The sequence below is a fragment of the Kryptolebias marmoratus genome, linkage group LG10 (genome assembly GCF_001649575.2).
Source record: "Kryptolebias marmoratus isolate JLee-2015 linkage group LG10, ASM164957v2, whole genome shotgun sequence".
NCBI lineage: Eukaryota > Metazoa > Chordata > Actinopteri > Cyprinodontiformes > Rivulidae > Kryptolebias > Kryptolebias marmoratus.
Genome location: NC_051439.1, coordinates 7,989,921 through 8,016,286, shown reverse-complemented (window position 1 = coordinate 8,016,286; position 26,366 = coordinate 7,989,921). Strand labels below are relative to the sequence as shown.

Here is a 26,366-nt window from a genome sequence, read left to right as displayed (position 1 = left end):
AGTTGTTTAACTTTCGGTTCTTCCCTCGACTACTCTTGAAAAACATTTTTGTTGTCTGCCACCCGCTTAACTCCCGAAATGCTCCGCCACATTGCTAATGCTACTCCTCAAATTGTTTCTTCTTCTTCTTCTTGATTTTTATTGGTGGTTGGTAAACAACTGAAGGAATCAATACCGCAACCAACTGGTAAAGAATCTCTGCTAAACTTTTCTCCTTGCATTATGCAGCAACTCGAGCAAATTGCGGCCCCCTATATGTCAAGAGGACAAATAACACCTTTTCTGCCAACCCGCCACAGTGGCGTGAGTGTTGATCAAATTCACCCTAATTTCCACCCCTGCCTAAAAAGCAAATACCAATCATCTTAATGAGACCAACTGTCAGGGAAGCTGGTAAGTGAGATGAACCCAGAGTGCAGACTCATTTAAAAAAAATGAAAAATGTATTTTAAAAATAAAAGAAACAAAAACAAAAGCTGACGTGGCAGCAAAAATACGAAATATAAACAAAAATCCAGAGGCGTGTAACAACAAGGCAAGGCAAAGCATAGAGATTGGCAGTGGGTGTGAGCATGAAAAAGCAACAATGAAACTGTGAGTAAGTGGAAGAAATGACCTGGTTTTAAACAGCAGAGGGTAATTAGGGGAAGTGGGCACAGGTGAGTGAAAATCATGAGAGCAGGCGGAGATAGGCGTGGCAGGTGAATGATGACATAAATGGGCAACAAACAGGAAAACAACAAAGACAATAAACCAAAATCAAAATAAACCACAAACAAAACACTAAATGCAAAAAGAAACACATTGCCAAAACAAAACCTGACACCAACATGACAGCAACCATATGCAGAGCAGCACTAACATCAATCTGCTGTTCAAAGGACACTAAATGGTACCTGTATTAGCACACCAACAGCCATAGGTGACTAATTGCGCCGGTTGACTGATGGGCAGTAGCGTCATAGTGGAAGACAAGCTGTGGGAGGTTACAAGAGATTGGAGAAATATTGCCTGGTCTGATGAGTCTGAATTCACTGAACTCCTGTTGCATCCTTTAAACAATACTATGATATTAATAAGTTATGACCTATCTGTATCATGTGTTTTTAGCATGTTTTTTTGTGAGTTTTTACTCCATAAATTAGGTGTGTTGCCAAATGGCAACATTGTGCAGCTATGAAACAATGTCAGTCAGTAGAACCAGTGTTTCCTTTATTACTAATTCTTAAGTGTCTTTGCACAAAACAGATAAATGGATGTATAAAAGGACAAACATCTATCCATCTATTAACTGCTTCCTCTTCCTAAATAACGTTGGGGGTGAGGGTAGCTGGAGCTTCTCCCAGCATGTTTTGGGTGAAATCAGGAGACACCTGGACAGGTCACCAGTCTATCGCAGGACCACATGGAGACAAACAAGACACAAAAACTCACACAAACACGGGGAGAACATGCAAACTCCGCCCAGAGAGACCCCAGACTCAAACCCAGGACCTTCTTGTTGTGAGGCAACAGGGCTGCACTAAGGCAAGAACAGGTATGGTTTTTTTATTGTTTTTTTCTTTGAAATCATCCATTTGTGCTTCTGCTTTGAACAGAAACCCAATAATGCTCTTGGCAAGGCTGAAAAGAAGGCAGAGGACAAGACACAGATGGCTGTTTCACTTGACGAAACTGAGAACGAGTTAGGATTGGGTGTAAGAGGAATGCAACTGAATTCTTAGAAATAGATTTGATCATTTCCTTGTAAAGAATTAAAATAAAAAAAAACAAACAGTGATGTTGATATACTGATATGCATGTTCCACTGCACAAGAAATATGAATATAACATTTCCATTGTTGCACAACGGTGCCATATGTCAGTGCACCCCCCAAAATTGATATTTTTAATATGCTCATTTAAGTTCATTTTTAGAAAAATTAAACACTGTAAAAATTTGTTGCCATGAGGGAACAAAAAGGCATGCAGAGCAATGATTCCCAAAGTTGGGGTCGGGACCCCAATGTGGGTCAACCAACACTAAGTAGGGGTCCTTAGATAATCTCCAGACATCAAGTTACAATTAAAAACCCTGTTTTTATGATATATTTACACCATATTTATTACAGAAAGTTGAAATAAAAGTCATTTAATGATTTCAAAAATAGCAAAATGGATGCTAAGACTGTTTGTGTTGTCATTGTGCCCTTATTTAATATGATCATCAGCACTTTGGGGTATTTAAACAGCCAACACATGGGGTCTCTGGCAGAACCCAGTCGGTTTCGGTTTTCGCTGCAAATGTTTTCACAGAAACTTGTCTTCTGTGGGCTTTGGCAAATGTCAATAATAATTATAACACAAAAGCAAGCAGAGGGCAGGTGGACAAAGTAAATATCATTAATGGTATGATTTATTTTCTGCGGGGCCGGGCTTGCGACATAAATTCAAGGAATCGCCTTTCATTCTCCTCCTGCTTTGCATATTCGTGTTTTGCGAGATGTGCGATCCCCGCTTCTTGATCGTTTGGATTATCTTGTTGCAACTACAGGAACCGGTCCACTTCCCCGTCTGACACCTGAGCCCGACAAAAGGAGGAGAGCCGAACACCTTTCTGTAAGTTTATTATAGTTTCAATAATGTTTAAAAGTGTCTTTTGAATTTCTTTTTATGTTCATACCCTTGAATGACAATAGCTTTTTTTACCTCTGTTTTTAAGTTAAAATTGGTGAACAACAACCTTCTAATGGGCTATCCCTATGACGGATTAAATTACTTTGTTATTGTACTATAAAACAGCATTAAATTATATAGCTAAAAGAACAGAATATAGTTTTTTTTATTGCGTAAAAAACATCTTGGCAGCCACCTGTAGATTATTTCTGAAGAGGACTCTATTCACAGCATTTAAATTATTATATAGATTATCTCCGGAAGTCCGGTTGAAATGCCCGTGAATTAAAAAAAAATCTCCACAATTACATTAAAGCATATTTATTTTCAGTGCTGTTTTATTTCTGTAGTATTCTGAGAAGATTTGAAGAGTATTGAGACATTAGAAACCGGTTTCCGGAGTCATAACCACACGAATGTCACAGTTTAGCGGCGCATTTCCTGAAAAAATAAAAAATAAAAATAAAAAACAGGCTGCATGCGGCCTTAATGTCTTTTGTTCCGTTTTTATGCACATTTTTTTTTCTTTTATCTGATCATTACGTAATATTGATAATTAAATCAGGGAAACGGTCGCCTTCACCGGAAGTATTTTTCATTTTAACTTGATAAAATTACAGAATGTCAGGTTAGGTGGATGGTTTGAACCCAAACGCAGGCAGATACGGAAGAACTCGAAGAAAAAAATAATTTCTTTAAAGAAAACGAAAACAAAAGGCTGACGTGGCGGCAACTAAAACAAAATAACAAAGACTTACAAAAACCAAGGATAACCGAACTGCACGTGTGAGTCAGTGGCAGTGAAGGAGATGAGCAGGTTTTAAAGGCTGAGTGTGATTGTAAGTGGACACAGGTTAACACACACAATTAACACAATTAACCTAATACAAAAACAAACCCAAAGACTCCCAAATCCAGACACAGACAGACAGACAGACAGACAGACAGACAGACAGACAGACAGACAGACAGACAGGTACATGGCTTTCTGGATTGGATTTCTAAATTCATTTGAAGTAGAATTTCGGCAATAATCCTTTAGATTATCAAAGGTAAATGATGGAAAAACTCATTGTACAAAATCTAAAGCTAAAAACGTGATGCTGATTACAGCCCCCGCCTTGAACCTTTAGCCTTTTTGGGTCACAGGGAGCTGGTGCCTATCTCCAGTCAACACTGTGTGTGTGTGTGTGTGTGTGTGTGTGTGTGTGTGTGTGTGTGTGTGTGTGTGTGTGTGTGTGTGTGCGTGTGTGTGGAGGGGGAAGGACAACACCCTGGACAGGTGTAAGAAGTCACAGAATTAGTTAAATAAGATCCACATGTGGCTGGTCTAAATAGTTACAGACACAGAAAATGTTGTTTATCTCCTCTTCTGTCTCACAAATTGATTTTTGAACAGAAAATCTCCTCTGTTGGACACAGCAGGTTTTTTTTATTGTTCGTATCACAGAGCTAAAACCAGCAGAATGTGTCCACAGGGAGGAGTCTTTTATGCCCCAATACAACTGTTGATTCTGCTCTGCAGTCGCTACTATGAAGCACGGTCACGTTGTTTACAAGTTGGCATCCGCTTAGTATCACGTTAGCAACGTTAGTTCTCTCCTGCCGTCTTTATGTTGGTTTTTAGTTTCGTTTACTGAAGTGGGGGTAATCAGTTTTCACCGTTCCATGTTCCCAACTCGGTTGTTTTGCACGTTGTTTTGTCGGCCATGACAGTCCTGGTGATCATCAGAATCTGACTCTGAAGAGTTTTCTTCTGATTCCAGAGATCCAGCCGTCAATTCAGGTTCATACTGGTATGGTTGTAGATCCATTACTCCTGTGAAGTCTTCTGGCATTTCTTCATGTTCAAAAAAGGCTTTTTCCTTCATTTCCACTAGTCAACAACCGGACAGTAGCGGCTTTCTTGGCCGGCCGGGTCACAGCACTCATCATGAACTCCGCCCCACAAATTACCCACTTCAGAAATTATTGACTAAAATGCTAAAAACAGGTTATTTAAGTTTTAGGTCAAAAAATGGGTCCCTGCAATGTTGTGTGGTCGTGTTTGACTAAATAACATTCATGAAATGTCAAATTTTTTTTTGATTATATTTTAGTTCAGCGTTAAAACCTAAGAATTGAAACGTGAACATCAGAAAAAGCTAAAAAGTAGAACTGTTTTGACTTTCTGCTATGATTTATATGAATAAGGAATCTGCAGGCATCAAATGCATCCGCTAAGGTAACGTGTTTGTCGAGCACACCATACGAAGTCACAACATAAAAGTACTTCATTGCATCTGCATTTAAAATACACCTGAAAGAAAATAGTTTCTCTCGACCAAAGTGCCAAATGAATGTGACAAAGAAATACAATGCAAAAATAATGATAAAATTTCAAAAAAGGCAACTTTAAAAAAAAAAAAATGCTAGCACAAAACAGTGAATTTGTTTAAACTGCTCTGTTGTAAGTTTAAGAGAAACAGTATTTGCCAGTGTGACAAAAGGATTAGCATGAAAATGTGTCAGATCAAACCTGATTATAGTGAGTTTATTGTTTAAAAGAAAACGGCATGCTTTCAATGTAAATAGGCCTGATGCCAGTACTTGATATCAGTACTCTGATACCAAACCATATATTGTTGTAAAATAACTGCTTTTCTCACTCTCAATACTCATTAACTTAAGCCCTTGGAGTTAGATTGTCAGACTTTTCTTTAGCCGGCAGCCCAATGCCATATCCAGCCCATAAGCTGTTCACACTTGAATTCTGCATTTTTACCTTATCTTGCCTTTCTTTACTGTTAAACTTTATCTCATGTTTTATCGCAGCAGGAGTGGCAGTCAGCTAAAGAAGCTGAAGATATGTCAACTGTTGAAAGGCTTTTTCAGTGTTTCTGCCCAACCCAGCCACTTTCATTGAAAGTCAAACAAAAACGGTTTTGTTTTTTTTTAAACAGGAACCTGCTTTTAGTGCTTGCCTTGAAGCATTAATGTTGAAGAACGCAAAACTCTCAGTTTCATTTATACATATATGTTAGCTGTGTTGTGGAACATTGTCTGATAGCTTTTAAAAATAAATTTACACACAGAAATACGTATTCATGGCGGCAAACATTTAAACCAGTAAAACATTAGTGAGAATTACCTTGAAGGTAGCAAGTCAAAGGTCAACACCGGCACAGTCAGGGTAAAAAATTTACTCTGGCCCTTCTGCACTGAGTGCACTTAATCTGGAGTGAATAAGTGACAAACAACTAAATAAATAACAAAAATGCAAATCTAATCATACTTCAGGAGTGGCACAATGGAGCAATGTTTAGCTGTCTCCTCACAGCAAGAAGGTCCAGGTTTAAAACCAGGCTATGACCTTTGCATGTTCTCCTTGTGCAGGCATGGCGTTTCTTTAACTTCAGTTTCCTCCCATACATCTAAAATATGCATCCCGTGTGATTCTAAAGGCTCCGTCATACTCCATAAGAAGTCACGAAGTCGGTTCGCGGTCACGTGGTTGCGAGCTGTTCTTTTTCTCACACATTTTTCATCGTCCACAAGACACTCGGATCAGAACTCCCAGGAAGCTCCTCCCTCCTCCTGCAGTGTTAAAACAGGTTTCTTCCCGCTGGCTTCTCACTTCTCCTGTCCTTGTACAGATTTTTGCTTATCTTACCGCGAACAGACGTGTTTATTAAATAGACTGAGACAGTACACAACGTTCGGCATTTGCAAATTAGACGGTGCACAGTAATGAGCGAACGAAGGGAACGTGTCCCTACGCTGCCCGGCCTCCTCAATGCACAAAAACCGTGATTATCTCCTTCCATAAGTTCTCTGTAAACTGACTATTGTTTTGCTCGTTTTATTAATAACAAAAAATCTGATTACTTAAAGCTAATATTAACTTTACTTTCTCCAATGTTGTATCTTTCAACATTTTTTTCATTTTACATTCCAGCAAATGTGTGTTTGTGTTTGTAAAGGATCACCAACCTTTTAAGAGAGAAATTGAGAGACATAAAGGAGTAAGTTTACCAAGCAGGATGCCGATTTTTTCCCATTCATTTATTATTTTGTTTGTTCAACTTTTATTTTACCTGGAAGATTCTACTGAGATTAGTTACCTCTTCTTCAAGGGAGACCTGACCAAGACAGACAGCAGCAGCCAAGAAAAAACAAAGTTATACAGTTCAAACACAATGTTAAAACCTAAAAGTGGGTAAATGGAACAGAAAGCAACAAATAATCTAATAATCTTTTGAGAAAAGAAACTAAGGACCAGTACTTAACTGTGTAATTAGGGAGCAAATGTAAGATGGCAGCAATTTATAAGTGCCTTATATATAAAAGTATACCAATGACTATTGCTTCGATAGTAGTCCACCCCACCTGAAAATATAGCTTAATGATGCAGCTTTCAGTGAATTACAGTTTGTAACGAACCACAGAAAAGCAGAGGAAGCAGCGTCAATCATTCGTAGGCATTGGTCAGAATTCCTCATATACAGAAAATCTCCATAATCTAGCACAGGCAAAAACTGTTGCAGTGACAAAGCCTCCTTTTAACATTAAAATACAAACGCAACTTATTTAAAAAATAAAACCTTAGTTTTTGCGTCAATTTCTTTACAAGCTTCTCTACATGCTGCTTGAAAGTGAGGGAATCATAGGTATGTACACATGTCAACCACCTCTATTACAGTTCCATCGAGCATGGTCACTGGGGGGATCATTTGTGGTTACATCCTCGGGTTGGTAAACAGCACAAGCTTCGTCTTGTCTGCACCGAGAACAAGTTTCGGGTGAAGTAATGAATGCTGGACAGCCACAAAGGCTTTCTGCAGGCATTCAGTGGCATAAACAAGAGTGGGCTCATAGAGATAAACAACTGTATCATCAGTAAAACAAAATACATTTGCATCTGACACACGTAGGCCCATATCATTGATATAAATAATGAACAAGAGAGGACCAATACAGAACCCTGTGGCACCCATTTGTGAAGAGTAACAAGTCCAGAAAACAGATCCACTGTATTTAACACAATGAGTTGTGTTACTGAGACAGATTGTAAATCAAGTGACTACTTGCTCTGAGAGCCCTGAGATACCCTCTTTCAAGGCCTTCTTTTTATGGGTCAGCAGTGGTAATGACTGGTCAAAACCCGGAGAAGAGATTTTTCAGCAGTTGGACAGTAGATGTTCTTCTTTCCATTTATGTGTGCTGTCGCAAATTTTAAGATTTAATTGATATGTTTTTAATAAACCATCTGTCCTCAGGCTAAGTTCATTTGCCAAAAACAATTTACTGCTTTGTCATGGTGTTCTGTTGCAAAACCTTATCCATTTCACAATTGAAAAACAAGATCTGCTAAGTCTTCTTCTGGTCAATAGACAGTAAGGATGCCAACATGCCAACCTCTTTGTTCCTTGTAGAACAAACAAACAAAACCTGTTGTACATTAGTCATATCTTTTTGTCACCTTAAGGAAACTTCATGGTGAGCTGTCTGTTCAGCGCTATGACCAGTTGTTTGAGCTGGAAAAAGTATTGTCACACATGAATTATTCCCTTTTAAAACATATTAAACTTGTATAATAAAATTCAGGCTACACAGGTCAAAATATTAATTAGTAGTGAAACTTTTAATGCAATGGAAAATAAAACAAACAGGGCAAAAAATACATCCAAAAATATTTCAGTCAACAAAGAAATTTAGTATACAGTCATCAAATGTCAAAAAAGCTAACATTCAAAACTTTTATATTTTGCTGCAGCCTTACTATGTTGGTGTTGGGTATTTGTTCTTATTTATAGGTGAAAACAGGTGATTGTGTTCAAGTTCTGGTCTCCTAGTCAGCTGTAGTGCAACAAAACATAAATACAAACTTGATCATGTTATATTCATTCAGAAAAAAACACATCTTATTTTCTCCATGCTTTAAGGCAATGGCCTGACTGCACTGAGGGCAAAGATCTGCTTAATGACTGCCATTTTGACTTGAGGCAGGAGTTTAAGTAGTCCTGACAAAACACATCAGTGGAAATCAGCCTCTTGTCCTGCAGCTTCAAGTTAAAATGTCTGCTTTAAAAAAGGTCAACTCTGTTTGCAAGTTTTTGTTGTAAAGTCTTAAGACATCCATGTCATGGTTTGTCCTATATATTTGGATAGAAGACCTCTCTTGTACCTCTTTTCTTGGTTTCTGAGAACATTTGATTTCTTGTCAGAAAGGTTTGTTTAGCTCTAACCTATTGTTGGGTAGTTTCAAGCTTATTATCTGCATTAGACACTGTTGTTTTATAGGGTTGTTGATGTGCAGGGATATTATACAGTATCATGGTGAGATAAATGAGTAATGTATCAGTGAGTCTACCAGTAACACTTGAAAGAGTTTAGACAAAATTTTAAATAACAAATTGTCTTTTAATGATACTGAAATTAAAGAACGTTTCAGGTTTAGTGACATTGGATTGTTTCTGTAATATAAAATCTTGTGTTTTTTGTTATTTTGCTTCAGGTTGGGATTTTGTCTCTGCTGAGTCCAAATGGGAAAGACACACTACTTCAAACTAACGCTCCTCATCTTCACCTTCACTACACTTGCCTTAATATTCATCTTTAATGTGGGGTCACCAGAAACAGACAGGTCAATCCCAACACCTCGTGGGCCTCCACCTGTTTGTCCATCAACAATCTCTGACCAGGCCATCACTCCTCTCAAAAACACCAAACATTTCCTGGTTTCGGCCTTCATGGACCAGAGACGGAATGGTTTCGACATACGAATCATTGGCATGTTTCGGAGAGACTCCATCCAGCCGCTCCACTGCCTTTTCTGCTGTGCCGGACGTTTAGGTGAAACTACTCCCACAACAGTTTTAGTACACTCAGACCACTTTGGTTTTCCCTTTGGTCCTACAGACGTCATGTGTCGAATTCCCCAAGACTGCGATCCAACACATGTCACTCTGCTGACTCAGCCCAGAGCAGATAACAAATCTAACTACACTTGGATCCCTATAAGAAACAAGAAAACCAGCGGAAAACATGAGGAAAAGATGAACTTCACGGTCTGCATTTCCAGCCTGTTTGGAGACTACAACAATGTGCTTCAGTTTGCACAGACTCTGGAGATGTACAGGTCAGTAAAGTCACACATTTACCTGATTTGTGAAACATCAGGTATTTTAATGACAGTTGTTGGTATTTGCAGTCACAGTTTTGCTTAGCCAACGCCTACATGTCAGGTTGGGTGGAGACTGTGGCAAACCCAATGCGCAGACTCATCTTGATTCCAGAAATAAAATTTATTTAAAATAAAAAGAAACAAAAAGTTGACGAGGCAGCAAAATATGAAACTTAATGCAAGACAAACAAAATCCAAAAACGTAGCAGACATGAAAGGGGAGACGTGAGCCGAACCAGACAGCAAGGGAAAAACGACAAACGAACCAGTTTGTGCTCAGTTGTGTTTTTATTTGTGATGTTTAGTTTTGCTCCCTGTTCTTCCCTGTGTTGTCTGCCACCTTCTCCCTCAGTCAGTACTTTTCCATGTCAGCCTGCCACATCCACCTATACCTGCTCTCGGTTTGTAATCAGTCACTTTTGTCCAATTCTTCATCAGCTCCAGCCTATATATTCTGTTCATTTGTGCCTCATATTTGCTGGTTCATTGTTGCAGTCATGCACTGTCTGGTTCTCTTTGTGTCTTCTTGTAATTTCCTGATTTTACTACTTATAAGTTTTGCTGATTTCCCAGATGATAACTCAAATGAGGAAATGTTTACAGTAGACCTTTCACAGTAGACTTTTCATCCAGGGGAACTATTACTTTGTTCAACATGAAGCAGAACTTCCTCTAAAAATGAAAAGCAGCCCCCATTAGTACACCTCTGTTCTTCCTATGCTTTCTGTGACGGATTGTGACCTCTGTGGCTGATTTTGAAGATTTACTGATGAATGATGTATTCATTACAGAACAGAGCAGTTTCTGAAAATAAAGAAATAAAGATCTAATTCACCATTGCAGTAAATTAAACATAGAAAATAAACAACAGTGAATAAACCTATGCATCAGTACTAATTTTGTTTGTCATAAATAATGCTTTACCCTAAACAATGTGATATATTAACTGAAAGTACTCTGGCAAACAGCTCAAGGCTCACAGTTCAGTTAGTTTTAAAGCTAAATCACAATCGTATTCAATGTAAAATACGGACATTTTAAAGGCTGCAAACATACACTAAAAACAAATAACACCATAAGAAGTGATGAGTAACATCCACACATTCATATCCCGACTGTTTACACTACTTACATCGTCAGTGACTGCTGCATCGCTCTAAACAGATCGGGTGAAGAACGCGAAGAAAGAAGAAGAAACTGCTCAAGACGCCTTCAAAATAAAAGCAAGAATAAGAAACATTGACTGCTTGAAGAATTTTTAACACTTTCACATCAAGATGTCTGCCATGAATCCAGCATGTTTGTGATTTTTCAAAGCTGGTTGGAAAGTACCATGATAGTTTTTCTTGTTAATATCGGATCACATTAAGATAAAAAAAACAAACAAACTGAAGCTTCCACAAAATTTCCCTTCTAAATGATGAAAAGCAAAACGAGAAAATCATTTTCTAAATTGTGTAGTAAATAGAGAAATCAGTGTTTTTAATCAGTTTATCCTTTTGTCCAAGGTTGCTTGGAGTGAACAGAGTGGTGATCTACAACACCAGCTGTGGTCCAGATCTTGACCGTCTTCTGCAGAGTTACGCCCAAGAAGGATTTGTGGAAATAGTTCTTTGGCCTATCGACAAGCACTTTAAAACAACCCGTGGCTGGCATTTCTCGCAATACGGAGGGGAAATAAGCTACTATGGCCAGAACACCAAACTTAACGAGTGCATTTACAGATCCATGGAGAATTCCCGCTATGTCCTTTTGCACGACATTGATCAGATCATCATGCCATATCAACACAGCAACCTGATGTCTCTGATGGACACGCTGCAGCAGCAACATCCAAATGTAGGTTGACCCCGATGTGCAGACAAGAAAGAAGTGTTGCAATATACTTTGTGTTTTTTATTTTAAAGTCTATTTGTTTTCTATAGGTTGGCGTGTTCAGCATTGAAAGCCACATCTTTTCCAACAAGTGCTTTGATGTGAGTGGGAGGTTTAAGCTTCCTCAGTGGAGCAGCGTGACAGGAGTTAATATTCTGGAGCACATTTACAGGGAAGAGCCCAACAGACAAGAATTCCATCCGTACAAGATGATAATTCAACCGAGGTAGGCTGAGAGACACGTTGTGTGCTTTATTTAAATGATTAGATTATACTTTTGTCAGTCACTACTTCAGTTATTTATAGAGACAAACCTTTTATATCACACTGAACTCTGATAACCAATGATATTTTGAAACATACCAGATTTTTACTTATTTACTTGGATTTTACAAACTTGGCAATGGATGCTTATTTAGATATTATCTTTACTTAATTTAAACTTGCAGAACTTATTTGTGCTGCAGAGCACACCAAAATATAAATGCAAATTTCTTGAAACTCCCTTCTGTGTGCCTGCATCACAGGATGGTGGAGCAGACTTCAGTGCATGTAGTGCTGAAGACTTCTGGAGCGCAGTACACAGTTCCACCAGGTGTCTGCCGGATCATTCACATTTGTTCGTGTGGAATGAAACCAATAGAGGGCCTTCATGAGGACAAACGACTGTGGGACTTCCATGAAGAACTGATTCCTAACGTGAACAAGGCGCTGAAGAAAGTGGGGATGCTGACAGAGAATTAAAGCTGATGGATGGGACAAACCAACAGCGCTAATCTGGCACCTGGCGACGCAAATGTGTCTCCTCTATTGAGGCTTTTAAAACATACCTGAAGAGACATTTATGTTCTTCTGCTTTTTATTACGTTTAAAGGTGTGTGTATTTTAGGTTTATTTCTTTTAGTAATCCTTAACTTATAGGGATGTAACAGTACATGTATTTTTACCAAGCCTGGCACAGGTACATAAAATTAGGCAAAGAAAAAGTTATTTCCATGTTAGTTCCACTGGAATAATTTAAGGAGGGCACGCATGTTTTATTTAAATTTTTTTATTCCTTTTTGGTGACTACTGCAACATAAAAGGTGTAAAGCAAGCACTCTACATCGCCTCCACATATAAAGGGGTTTACACTGTGTGCACTGGGGAGGTAGAGTGAGAAGGACACACATAAAAATTGCATCTTGTCAATTATATATTACCTGCTACCTTAGACCTCCAGTCCAACAAGGGTGTTTAATTTGTTTCTGCTTCTCGGAGGGTTATTCTTCATTTAAAATAAGTCAAAGAAAACAATTGAATTTGGCATTTGTTCTTTTTACCTGTTTTACCAAAATATGACTGGGTATTGTTATACCCCTATTAACTTGTTTTTTGGGTTTTTTTTTACCATCTGTATTTTTTATTTTGTTTGATTTGAATGTTTTGTGCTCTTGTTTTTTGGGAATGTATTGTTCAGCACTTGAATTAACTCTGGTTGTTCATAAATAATGATTTTATTTGATTTATTGAAGAGGCAGAAGCTGAAAATGATGACAGACAGATGGAATATGTGTATTTTATAACCTTTGATACTGTAATTCCTACAATGATTTAAAAGCTAATCAACTGTGAAAGTTTGAACAATATTGAACTATTGAAGAAAAAAACTACAGAATTTGAACACCAGTTATCTTGGCAAATCAGTTATGTTGTTTAGCATATTTTGTATGTGTTAATTATGCATGAAGAGTCGACTAACAGAGAGAGATTCACTATGCACAACTTTTAATTTACAATGAAGGGTCATAATCGGTTGTATATGTACAGAATTTTACTGTCTCAGGTCTGTTTGTGTGATTTATCATTCCTGTATAAATACATGAAATATAAATGAAATATAAAAACATGAAATAATGGAGGTAGTTGAAAAGCCCTATTCACACAGGATTAGTTTTACCTAGGAACCACATGCTGTTTGTAATAATTACACAGATTGTCTGTGTTGTTAATCCTGTGCGAATCAGCCATGTCAGTGATTTGTAAAGTAAAAATTCCATCATAAATTACCTATTATATTTTTCTGAACTCTGGTTCTGTGATAATACTAATCCAGTGCAAATAGGCATCTATGTGATTTAGACAGAAATAAGCGGGATCTGATACGTAATTAGGCGTTTTTTTGTTTCCTGGGCACATTTTTATTTGCTTTTGGCAATGGAGGCTTCATTGGAGAGCATAGATAACCTATCAACTCAGAATGGTCACCATAAAAAGACAAAGGCTGAAGAGAAGGAGCAAAATCATATACAAGTGGTGGCTCGCTTCATGCATTGCTCTGTGCGGTATGAATAATTTTATTCTGTTTGTAGCCTACTATAACAGCTAGCTAGCGCCAAGCGGATGTCACGCAACACGCAGCGAGTTACCATCATATCCGGAAGATGTCCGTAAATTGCAGCTAAATCTCAGGCTTTGGTTATCCCGTGCGAATGCTCCACATGAAAAGCAGACGCTGGGGAGTAATTTATTTATTACATGTGGTCCCTAGGTAAAACTAATCCTGTGCGAATAGGGCTTAAGGGTATTGTTACAAGGTAAGGGCCTCACAATTAGTGAGTTGTTTCAGTTTCCAAAGTTAATTTCTAACAAGCAAAAAATTTTGCCTCTGGATGATATACAGTAAATTCCCTTTAATATTATCTGAGGATCAAGTTGTTTTTATCAAATGCCTTCATTAATACTTTAGCATTTGCTAACTTCTAAATACTGTCATCAGATACCCTGCTGGTATAATTACCTGGACGAAGGAAGAAATACAAGACAATGATGTCAAGACATGAACGCTCCTCCCAATGCACGGAGGGTTTCACCCTAAGATCAGCACCCTGAGACTGTCCACTAAGAGAAAGGAGGGAGGCAGAGGACTAATGAACATCAGAGCCACGATACAGGAAGAAACAACCAAGATCCTGGAGGACATCAGGAAGAAAGCCCCCAATGATGATCTGCTAACTCAGTGTGGAAGAGGAGCAAGAGTAACGCTCATGGAAAGACAAACCCCTGCACGGCATGTAACACTGGCAGATTGAGGAAGTGACTGACATCAACAAATCTACCAGTGGCTAAAAAAGGCTGGACTGAAGGACAGCACAGAAACACTGCTCATGGCAGCACAAGAGCAACAAAGGTCGGGGTCTATTATATCAGGCAAGACCCAAGATGGAGGCTGTGTAAAGATGCCCCTGAAACAGTCCAGCACATGACAGCAGGATGTAAGATGCAGGCATGAAACACCATAGCTAACCAAGTAGGCTGCAACAAGGCCAAAGTTTAATAAATAAAAGGCTTTTGTAATGCAGGGAAAGAAAGGACCAAAGGTAACCTTGAACTAAAATGAGGAGCAGGATGAAGAACATCTATGAGGCAAAACTACAAATAACATAATAAATAATTACAAAAGTAACCCAAACTCCCAACATCATGGGAATGTGTCAGGCTACTTTGATGTAGTCAAGAAAAATCAAAACACCAAGTTAATTCAACAGTTAAGCCTGGCATCAGACACATATTGAAGTAAATAAACCATATGTGATCAGAGGAAAAGTATGTTTATTTCTTTATTAAATGCAAAATTATTGTTCTGCCTCCAACAGTAACTAAAGGGAGGCGCTCCTTTTCTCTCTGTATCTTTTTCAGTTCATTTCTTGTTATAAATAAACTTTAATTTAATGTGTGTGTGTGTGTGTGTGTAGGTGTGTGTGTGTGTGCGGATTGGGTTTTTCTTCTTGTATCTGAGTTTGTATTTTCTTTTACCTCTCATTGCCCCTAGATGTCCTCGGTATCTTTGTTGTCATCAGTTAAATCTAGCTGTTCCTTTTTCTTTTTGTCACAAATGTGAACTTGGTGCTTGGTTTTCTCTTTCACTTCAGCTTTCTGTTTTGATGTTTATCTAATTCCTGATTTATTATTATTGTTATTATGTTTGAATGAACTTTAACGAGCCCTGCATGTGGATCTTTCTCCGACTGAGAAAGATGAGGAAGGTGGGGTGGGGAGGATGAAACTTTGAGCCTGTTGGTTCTTGTTTGCGCAGAGGAGAGGGGAGGCAAGAGAACCAGGCGCTAAATGGATTAAAGGGTTAAAAATAGACAAAGTCTGCAGCAAAACCTGAGTGACAAAAGAGTTTCCATCGGTAACCTAATTATTTCTCCTGAGCACATTTTTAAAGGATGGCAGCTTCTGAGGAGGTCAAACCAGAGAAGCAATGAACCCTTCACGGAAACTGTGGCGTTTCCGTCTTTTTTTTTTTTTTTNGTTCAGACAATGGAACTAACTTTGTAGGAGCTGAACGCGAGTTAAGAGAAGAGATTGAAAGATGGAATCAAACTCTAATTAATAACATGCTCCTTCAGAAAGGTATAAGATGGTCTTTCAATCCCCCCACTGGTTCACACCATGGGGGTGTCTGAGAAAGTCTCATTAAATCTGTTCGAAAAGTATTAAATTCTGTTTTGAGAACACAAAGCCTTGATGAGGAGAGTCTACACACACTTTTTTGTGAAGTCGAGGCCATCATTAACAGTCGACCCATAACCAAAGCCTCTACTGATGTCCACGATCTGGAAGCATTAACTCCAAACCATCTTCTTCTTTTAAAGTCCATGCCTTCATTGCCACCAGGAGTGTTTTCCAAGGATGATGTTTATGCTCGGCGAAGATGGAGACAAATTCAATATATGGCTGATCTGTTCTGGAAGCGTTGGTTAAAGGAATACTTACCTCAGCTACAAGAGCGACAAAAGTGGCAGAGCATGAGACGGAACTTTCTTCCAGGAGATGTCGTCCTCATCGTGGATGACTCAGCTCTACGTAACTCTTGGTTAATGGGTAGAGTGGTAAATATTGTTCCTGATAAAGAAGGACTTGTGCGGTCAGTTCGCATCAAGACTAAGACAAACTACCTTGAAAGACCCATCACCAAGTTATGCCTTCTTCAAGAAGCAGATACATCTTGAACATTTTTTGAGGACTTTTTTTCTCTCTTTTCTGATTACCAGTGCCTTTATTTTGTCTAGCTGGGTATTGATTGTTTGATTAGAAGAATAGATTTATGGAAATTTGTTATTTAGTAATGTATGATGATTTGTACATTTGTCTCTTACATGCTAATACCTAAGATAATTATTATTGTAAATAATTAGGGGCTGGAATGTAAGAGCCAGAAAGAAGAAATTAATGTCGTTCAAGTGAGCACGCAGCTTGACACTTGGGTGGTGGGTGTGTCAGTGTGGGCGTGTCTGTCACTTGATAAGATCGATGTGTTTGTGGCGTTCTGTTTGTTTTGTTGAATGAGGAAGTTGGGCACGTCGGGGTTGTCATATTTCTGTTGACCGTATTTATGGCAATTTGGATTTAATGTCACTAAACAAAGGAACCTGGTCAGTCTGTGTCAGTCTGTGAATCTGAAGCATGGATGTTTAATGGAATAAACCTGAACATGAAACGAAGAAGTGACCCGGAGAAATTCGATGAAACGCGCGTCAGACAGAACATATTCCTCGACAATAGCCCAGTGCGGCCGTTAATACCATCACATCAGGCCGCACATTTAGCAATAATACTTGTTTTTCTGACATATCCCTTTCGGAGGCTCCGTAATATTAAGATTAAACAATCGTTCAACCCTAAATCTTACTTACACATGAACCACATGCTTCCTGTGTTTGTACGCTTGTGTCAGCTTGTTCAGTTTCCTGTTAAGCTTCACATTTTAAAATCGTTTTTTGTTTTTTTGTTCTGCACCAAATGCCCCATGTGGCAGAATGACTTGCACATTTCAGATGTGTTCCTGCACCAATGACGTGTTACTTCAACGGTTTGTCACCAAGTTCTCAGGAAACTGGAGATTTTAAACAAATAAAACACGCAGGATCGTGTGTCAACATTTGGAGGCGCCCTGAACACTTTGTCACCTTTTATGGCTGTGAAGGTGGAGAAACAGCCCCCTCCCTTTGAAATCAAGTCCATCAGGGCGTAATGTGAGAGCGATGCTGGTTGTCATGGTTCTGTTCAGTGGTACGTTTAAGAACAAACACAATTTTGCAACCCTGAAAAGCTGCTGTGAGGCTTTTCTACACTTGGAGCTTTAGAAAGCCACAGGGTTGAGACACAGGAAGTTAGAATGAGTGCAAGAGTTTGTAATTTTCTATGAAAATTCTGCTTTTATTGTTGCCCCCTGCTGAAAGACAAAGCCTGCATCTGTGGTTGTGTGCCAGTCTGTTAGCAAAATATCTTATACAACAGTGGATGAAATCTGATTAAACTTTTAAGAGATAATCATTGGCTGTGCCTCCACAACTGCTTAACTTTTGAAGCCATCACAATTCAAAATGGCTGCCACTGCCCTTAGAAAACACAAATGTGGCGATAATTCAGTCGGCTTTACAGATATGTTGCTACAATTTGATGTGGTAGTAGCTGAGAGTCAGTTACAACATATTCTCATCACATAAAATGAGTCAGAATGTTGTTTTCCAGGGAAGACCTAAACTGCAACTTGATCATTTCTAAACTTAAGATGACTGTAATCTAAGACTCTGGCATGAAAGTCGATATGCATTCTTCAAGGAATGCTAGGTTGGAGCTGTCACTGCAGGGTGTGGTTTGTGAGGCGAACCCAATACGCAGGCTCATCATGAGCTCCAGGTAAAACTATTTTAATAAAAAATAAAAAGAAACAAAAAGAAAAGGCTAAGGTTGCAGCAACAAAAAACTAAAAAAACAAATCTACAAATTCCAGGGTGGCAAAGACACGAGGAAACCCAGACAGCACATAGAAGTGAAAACAAAATTGTGAGTAAGTGAGGGAGATGAGCAGGTTTTAAAGGCTGAAGGTAATTAGGAAAAGTAGGCACAGGTGAGTGATTACTAACTTGGGGCAGGTGAAGCTGGGGACAATGAATGATGACAGGAATAGAAAAGGCACAAGGATCAAAAACTATACAAAGACAAAACTAAACATAAAGACAACCAAATCACAAAATAAAAGAAACAATAAACCCAATACACAAGAACTTGTTAAGCTGAGCACAGATAACCAGAAAGAAAACAGAAACATGAAAAAATAATAAACCTAAATACAGAAGGAAACTCAAAGAAAACCCAAATCCTGACAGTCATCTCCCAGTGAGAAGTTTGAAGGATGGCCTCCCAGCCTTTCTGGGTGAAGTTTACATGTTCTACTCATGCACATGTAGGGTTCCTGCAGATACTTCAGTCTCCTCACACAGACCAAAAACATGCATGTTAGGTTAATTGGTAACTCTAAATTAACCCTAGGTAAGAGTGTGAATGGTTGTTTGTCTTTGTGTGTCCCTGTGATGGACTGGAGACATGTCCAGTGTGTCCCCCTGCCTCTCCCACAATGACTGCTGGAGATAGGCACCAGCTCCCCACGACCTGGAAAAAAGGAGCGGGTAAAGAAAATCGATGGATATTCTGAAGCTCTCTGTGGCAATGTTTTCACTAGTTTTTTTGTAGTTCAACAGGCTTCTTTAAAGTTTTAATTCTTCTGTATGTTGGCTGTCCTTCTGTTTTCCGTTGAGATAATTGCACATTGTTGAGTACCAAGTTCTATGGAGGCCAATCAGAATGTTTCCATTTTTTTAAAAACAATTTATCATTTAAAAAATATTAATTTATATACAAGATAGAGGTGAAGCGTAAATATGATTGCCTACTCCCATGAAAAGCTAAAGCTTGTCTGTTAGCAAATAATTTAGTGAATTGCTGGATTGATTTTAATAAAACGCTCAAAGTAATGATTGGACACACATCAACACTGAATAAGTTTTAGAGTCAACCCAATTCAAGATGGCCGCTGATGGTGTTTGCAAACACTTTCCAGACTGGAGATTTTTTTGTTTCTGTCAGTTTTATTTGATGAGTCACTGTGCAATGCGCATATAATGTTACAGTATATATAGTACATGTTCTATTTTCTTATCCACTAAAGGATTAGAAAATCGGGCAGGTCATGAGATGGCGAGGCCGAATCAGGCCTTGGGTTAATAAAAACTTATGCAAAGAGGAATAGAATACCAGTCAGACGCTGTTGGACGCAGCCTGATGCTGTCATAGTTAATGTCTCCGGATTTTCAAATCTGCTCAGTGGGTTTTCATGTAATTCTTAATAAATTTTGTCAATACTTTAAAGATTTGTCTCCTGGTCAGATCCTTCTCTAAAAAAAAAAAAACACCCAGAAAAGACTAGGAACTAATCGATTCTTAACAACATATATGTAGAAGTTCCACATGAGCAGCACTTCACCCAAAACCATAAAAACATAAATACCATCATCCAAACTGAACTTTGAACCCAGTGTTTCAACATTCAAGATCAAAACCTGCTATCACAGGTTATGCTAGGTTTGTTGTAACATCGTTTTTGTCTTGTCACTCTCTTGGTGTTACAGCAGGTTTTGCTCTTGAATGTTGGAACACTGGGTTCAAAGTTCAGTTTGGATGATGGGTACCAATATTTCTATCAGGGACGGCTGGTATCAGTGGGCTAGTAGGGCTCAGCCCTCCCTGGTGTTTACAATAAAAATGTTAAAATACCTAATAAACACAAATTAAAATCATCGTATCACATTTTGTGGAATTTACAACAAAACCGGTGCCAAACAGTCTCGAGAAAATCCCAGTCTTTCCAAAGGGCTAACTTTTCACAGCCCCAATCATGTAATGTCTTTTTTTGGTCCCGTCCCCTCGGTTTGCTGCTGTTTGGGCTAATTTAGTTCAGCCCAGGGTCAGCCGAAGGCCACAGGATTTAGCCGATGAGGGTTGACGTACAATAACATGTGTCAAGCACGAGTGTACGAATGTCTTTAAAAAAGGTAGACATCTGAGTGAGAAAAACATTTTTGCTATACCGGTTTCACTCAGCTTTGTGGTGTGCAAAGTGTTGATAACAACCCACTGCTGAGAAATATCTGTACAGTCTTCTGCACGTCAGAGATAAAATGCACAAAAAACAGATAAATACATTCTTAAAGGTTACATGAGTGCACCGAACATCACTAAACATGTTTCACCATAACAAGTACACATATTGTTATTTTTAAGGTTTGACCACAATGGCTGTAACTGTCATTTCTATCTGGAGAAAATCTCAGTCCAAGCTCTTGTATGAAAGACTTAGTTGTTAAAGGGTAAAGTGAAGGTGCTGGCCCCACAGTCATCTGACGTGTTTTATTTTTGATTTTCCCAATTTGTTTATTGAGGGAAAAAAATGGGGTGTGGGGTGGGTGGTCAATCAGTTTGATGGTAAGATGTTCAGTGACTTGCAATAGCTCACAAAAGGCCCCACATCTGATCCATTTTTTTCATAGTGGCCCTTTGTTGTGAGACTTATCTTTTCCAATTTAAGAAATGACACAACATCTTGAAACCACAAAGACACTGAAGGCGTCTTAGAACATTTCCAAAGGAGTAAAATACACTGCCTGGCTAAAAGTGATGCAAAGGCCAGTACTTTAGGGTGAGCCGGGTCAGTTAGTGCCATATTCACAACCAGTGTTTCAGAACGTATCAGATCTTCCTCCTCCTGCTTGCCAAACATGTTCACCTCCTCTTTATCACTTGTGAACAAATAATTGTACATCTTTGCCAAGCCTGAAGTTGTTTACTTTTGTTGGATAACCACACCTATAAATGTTTTGAGCGTAATGTGACCTGCAAGGGGAAAAGTTTTACCGGAAGTTCTCATGGACTGTGAAAGGTGTGTGCAAAAACGAATGTCTCACAACCACGTGACTGTGAACCAACTTCCTTTGGAGTATGACAGAACCTTTAGCCTTCTCTGGTGAGATCAAATCTCATCAAATTTTCCATAGTTGCCCTTTGTTGTGAAACCTATCTTTTCCAGTTTGAGAAATGACATCTTGAAACCACAAAGAAACTGAGAGAGACCCTGCTCCATCTCTGGAACGGTGCCTCTGAGCCCAGTGAATTCCCACCGCATGGTAGTAATATTGGACGAAAGTTCAGCTGTTAGTGCCTGTGTTTCAGTCTTATTGTATGAGAGATTCTCCACCAGTGCTGCATGCAACTCCTTTTTAAACATGGTTGAAATCTCCTCACAAAGTTCAGAGAGGAGTTTAGTCTTTGTAGACTTGTCCATATTGACGAGCGGCATGTCGGATGTCCCAGGCTGCAGCAGGCTTCTACCATGAGGCGGGATGCAGCGCTAGCAGCAAGCCACAGATTAGGCTGAGAGACTGACTTTTCATAACATTATAAATGCCAAAAATAAAAACAATCTTATTTCAGACAAGTTTACCAAACTGTTAAAATAAAGAAGGCTGTGCTCAAAGCAACCTTCTCCATGTTCAGCCAAGCCTGAAGCCCCTTGTTTTATTTTTAAATAAAACAGTAGGACTTGTTTAGCTAGTCCTAACAAAACCCATCCCACTTCTGCACCTATACATGCTGCATTAAACGTACATACAGAAGTGAAATGCGACTCTCAAAATTGCATCTATGCTTGTCCCACTTCAAGTCAAAGGCTGAAAACTACAAAAGTAACTGTATCATGATTATCCATGGTTTTGCCATAATGGACCCAGAGAAGCTGCTGGTGTGAGATCTAAAGGCAGTTCTTACACCGAAAGTGTAAGTGCCAGAACACGGGGGACTCTTTAATTGTCACAACTTATCGTCATCACAAAATCCACAAGAATCCAGAAGTATCTTTGAAACTGGGCGTATTTAAACAGATGAAATGCACTGGTGTCTATTACATACTTTTGACCAGTTTGTGATTGGTCAGAAGTTTACATAACTCCTACGACACTTACAAGAAACCAGCCAGAACAACTGGCCAAGTCTGGTTCCAGGAAACGTCTTGTTCTCACAACCCCTGTTCTGTGAAGTTCTGGCAAAAACAACCTGACACTCTTTTGACGTTTGAACATAGCTTCTTTTTCCATATTTGGTGAGCTGCAGTCTGCAGCTGCCTCTAAGTTATAGAATATAATCCTCTTCCACACTGGGAGTCAGAATGTACATGAAAACAGGCTTATCTGTGAAGACAATGTCTGCTCAGAAAGTAATCTTGTGTCCTGCATGTAATAAAGACAACTAAGAGCTATAAGTAGGATTGTTGCTCATTCAAAGAGCGAGCCAGATTGATTGACTGTCTGAGCTGTTATACCATAATTATGATTAATTCAATTAAAATTTCTCCAGCTGTCATTACTTGAATCCGTTTTAATTATGAAGTAAAAAAAAAAATTCAGCATTTTTTTATTGCTGTAGATTCTTAGTAATCCATGGCATGGTAATCCTTGGTGTTTGGAGAGAATTGACTGTGCATCCTTTATTTTATTTTTATAAAACAATTGAAAATCGTAAAATTTCTTTTAAAGATTTTGAAATAACAATATGCTGCAGGTTTTGTGTAACTGTGTTATTTCTCTAAAACTAATAAAATCTTTCTGTGGTTCATCATGTTTGTTTCAGGTTGGGAGTTGAAAATGGGAAAGACAAACTACTTCAAACATAAGATCTTCGTCATCACCATCATTGTATTTATTTCTCTACTCATCTTTAATGTTACCTCACCCAACACCAACAAATCTATCCCAACACCTCGTGGGCCTCCACCTGTTTGTCCATCAACAATCTCTGACCAGGCCATCACTCCTCTCAAAAACACCAAACATTTCCTGGTTTCGGCCTTCATGGACCAGAGACGGAATGGTTTCGACATACGAATCATTGGCATGTTTCGGAGAGACTCCATCCAGCCTCTCCACTGCCTTTTCTGCTGTGCCGGACGTTTAGGTGAAACTACTCCCACAACAGTTTTAGTACACTCAGACCACTTTGGTTTTCCCTTCGCTGCTACAGACGTCATGTGTCGGATTCCCCAAAACTGTGATCCTACACATGTCACTCTGCTGACTCAGCCCAGAGCAGATCAAAAATCTAATCCCACTTGGATCCCTATAAGAAACAAGAAAACCAGCGGAAAATATGAGGAAAAGATGAACTTCACGGTCTGCATTTCCAATCTGTTTGGTGACTACAACAATGTGCTTCAGTTTGCACAGACTCTGGAGATGTACAGGTTAGTAAACATACACATTTTACTGAAGTACTATATTTGTGCAACATCAGTCATTTTCATGACACTTGCTGGTTTTTGCAGTTGTATTAATCAGTAGGTGTACGAATTGAGTTTGTCGCTAACTATAAATACATTGGTTTTATATTGGATAAAAAGCTTTCTTTTAAAAAACACAGAGCAATTTTGTTAAGAACTCTCAGAATGAAGATTGGGTTTTATATCACAATGGATCCTATTTTTCTCTCAAATCTAGAAGAAAATTGGTATCAGCAATCTTCTTACCACTTCTGGATTATGGAGATGTCTTATATATGAATGCTTCAACCAAAATGTCTTCAGTCCTCAAACGATGTCTGTCACTGTGCTTTAAAGTTTGTAACAGGCAGCAGACGTCTTACACATCATTGTGAGCTGTATGCAAAAGCTTAATGACCTCCCTTGAGCATACAGAGACACAATCGCTTGATGATCTCTACTTGGTTTGGCTCCAGCCTACTTAACATCTCTCCATCAACGATCTATAATTGCTTATTCTTTATGCTCCAACAACATCTTTCTTTTGCTGGTTTCATGTGTTCAAACAGAAAAAGCAAAGCAAGCATTCAGTGTTATGACTCCGATGGCATGGTATCAGCTCCAGTCTGAACTCAAGATGTCGTGTTTTATTTCATTGGAATTATTTCGAGGGATTCTCAAAAACAAGCAACGTGATTCAATTAATCTGTGTCATTGCTTTTAAACTGTTTGTAATTTGTTTTAAACTTGTGTATATGGTTTAATTTGTTTTGATTCTGTGTAACCAGGTTGTGTTGCAAATTTTCTGTCCAGGTCCCTCTTGCAAATGAGTTCTTGATCTCAGTGGGGTTTTACCTGGTTAAATAAAGGAGTCTTAAGATCAGTTTCTCATCATAACTAAACACAGCCTGGGACAGGGTCTGCTTTATCATATCTGAATGTCTCGAAATAAAAGGTTAAAGCTCCCACCAAAATATTTGCCCAGTAAATTATAAAAAGCAAATAGACATGAAACATGCTCTGTTTAGTAATTAAGAGGAACCCATTTTTTNTGAGGAAAAGATGAACTTCACGGTCTGCATTTCCAGCCTGTTTGGAGACTACAACAATGTGCTTCAGTTTGCACAGACTCTGGAGATGTACAGGTTAGTAAATTTACAGTAAACAACAGTATTACAATGGTTGCAAAGTGTACTTCACAACTATATACATATATAGATGTATATATATATATATATATATATATATACGCTTTGCCTGCATCTTACATCTGCTGTCATGTGCTGGACTGTCTCAAGGGCATCTTTACACAGCCTGCATCTTGGGTCTTGCCTGATATGCCTTTATTGCTCTTGCCATGAGTAGTGTTTCTGTGCTGTCCTTCAGTCCAGCCCTTTCTAGCCACTTGTTGATATCAGCCACTTCCTCAGGGGCCGTGCAGGGGCTTGTCTTAACTGTCTAACTGTCAGTTGTCCAGTGTTACCGTGATGTCAGGCGGTATTGTTGTTTAGCCTTGGCACGGTCACAGGTCTGTGACTTCTCAAGTCAGCTCAGGTCATATAGTATCTCCCTGCTGTCCTGGCACCCCTTGCCATAGCAAGCATTGTATCTTGGAGGTTGGCACTGGGCTTCGAACCCCTGATCTTCCATACCAAAGTTGTGTAACGTAACCACTGTTCCAACTCCCAGCTTTTGTAATATAGATTATATATGTTAACCTAGAAATGTTATATAGGTCATATACACATATAATTACACACACATATATATAAAAGGGTCACACGTAGAAGCTTAGACAAGTCTTTTAATAAAGGGTTTACCTGTGATCTTGGCCTTTGACCCCATGAACCTTGAAATCAATCGTGATCACCATTGACTTAAGAAGTGTCCAGCTGTGCAATTTAATTTTCCTCCGTTACGTGGTTGCACAGTTAGAGCACAAGGTCATCTGTGACCTTGACCTTTGACCCTGTCACCTTGAAATCAACAGTGGTCACATTTGACCCATGAGGTGTCCAGCTGTGGAGTTTAACATTCCTGTTATACAGCTGCAGAGTTCGAGCACGGGCTGATCTGTGACCTTTACCTTTGACCTTGAACGTTGACTGGATCACCACCAAAATCTTACCACAAGTTTCTTGTAGCATGTTTGATGTTGCCTGAAAATGTCCTACAAATCCATTCAGAATGTTTTGTGTTTTGAGTAATCTTGTAAACAAACAGACAAACAAACAAACAGACAATACCGAAAACTTAATCTCCTTAGCAGAGGTAAAAATTATGTCCTAATGCAAAAAAGATACAGAACTTTTTCTTTTTTTTAAGTCTTTGCAAATAATTGAGTGTTTTGAAATTCTGTTGTGGCGGCTCCAGAGATTTTTTTCTGCAGGTGCTAAGGGGGTGCTAAGCATTTTATTGAGGGTGCTAATGAAGGATTATTTGTTCTTACAGTTCTCAACACACACAGACGCAAGCACAAACATATATAATCATATATATATGGTATATAAATGAAGAACAGAATAAAATATACATATGTAT

General features: G+C 38.8%; 2 protein-coding genes across 2 annotated transcripts in view; both read left to right on the top strand.

Annotated features, from left to right (window-relative positions):
* The first annotated feature begins 2,438 nt into the window (after nucleotides 1-2,438).
* Nucleotides 2,439-14,373, top strand: LOC108236413. Its single transcript, XM_017417046.3, has 5 exons — nucleotides 2,439-2,598; nucleotides 9,152-9,775; nucleotides 11,329-11,659; nucleotides 11,746-11,921; nucleotides 12,223-14,373. Exons 2-5 carry the CDS (start codon nucleotides 9,180-9,182, stop codon nucleotides 12,437-12,439), a joined length of 1,320 nt encoding a protein of 439 aa, XP_017272535.1. The 5' UTR covers nucleotides 2,439-2,598; nucleotides 9,152-9,179; the 3' UTR covers nucleotides 12,440-14,373.
* Nucleotides 14,374-21,043: 6,670 nt separating this feature from the next.
* The window catches only part of LOC108236404, a 9,245-nt gene continuing 3,922 nt past the window's right edge, over nucleotides 21,044-26,366 (top strand). Inside the window, exon 1 of the mRNA XM_017417034.2 lies at nucleotides 21,044-23,810. Coding sequence (XP_017272523.2) covers nucleotides 23,188-23,810 — 623 coding nt within the window. The 5' untranslated portion in view covers nucleotides 21,044-23,187. The remainder of the gene's footprint in view (nucleotides 23,811-26,366) is intronic.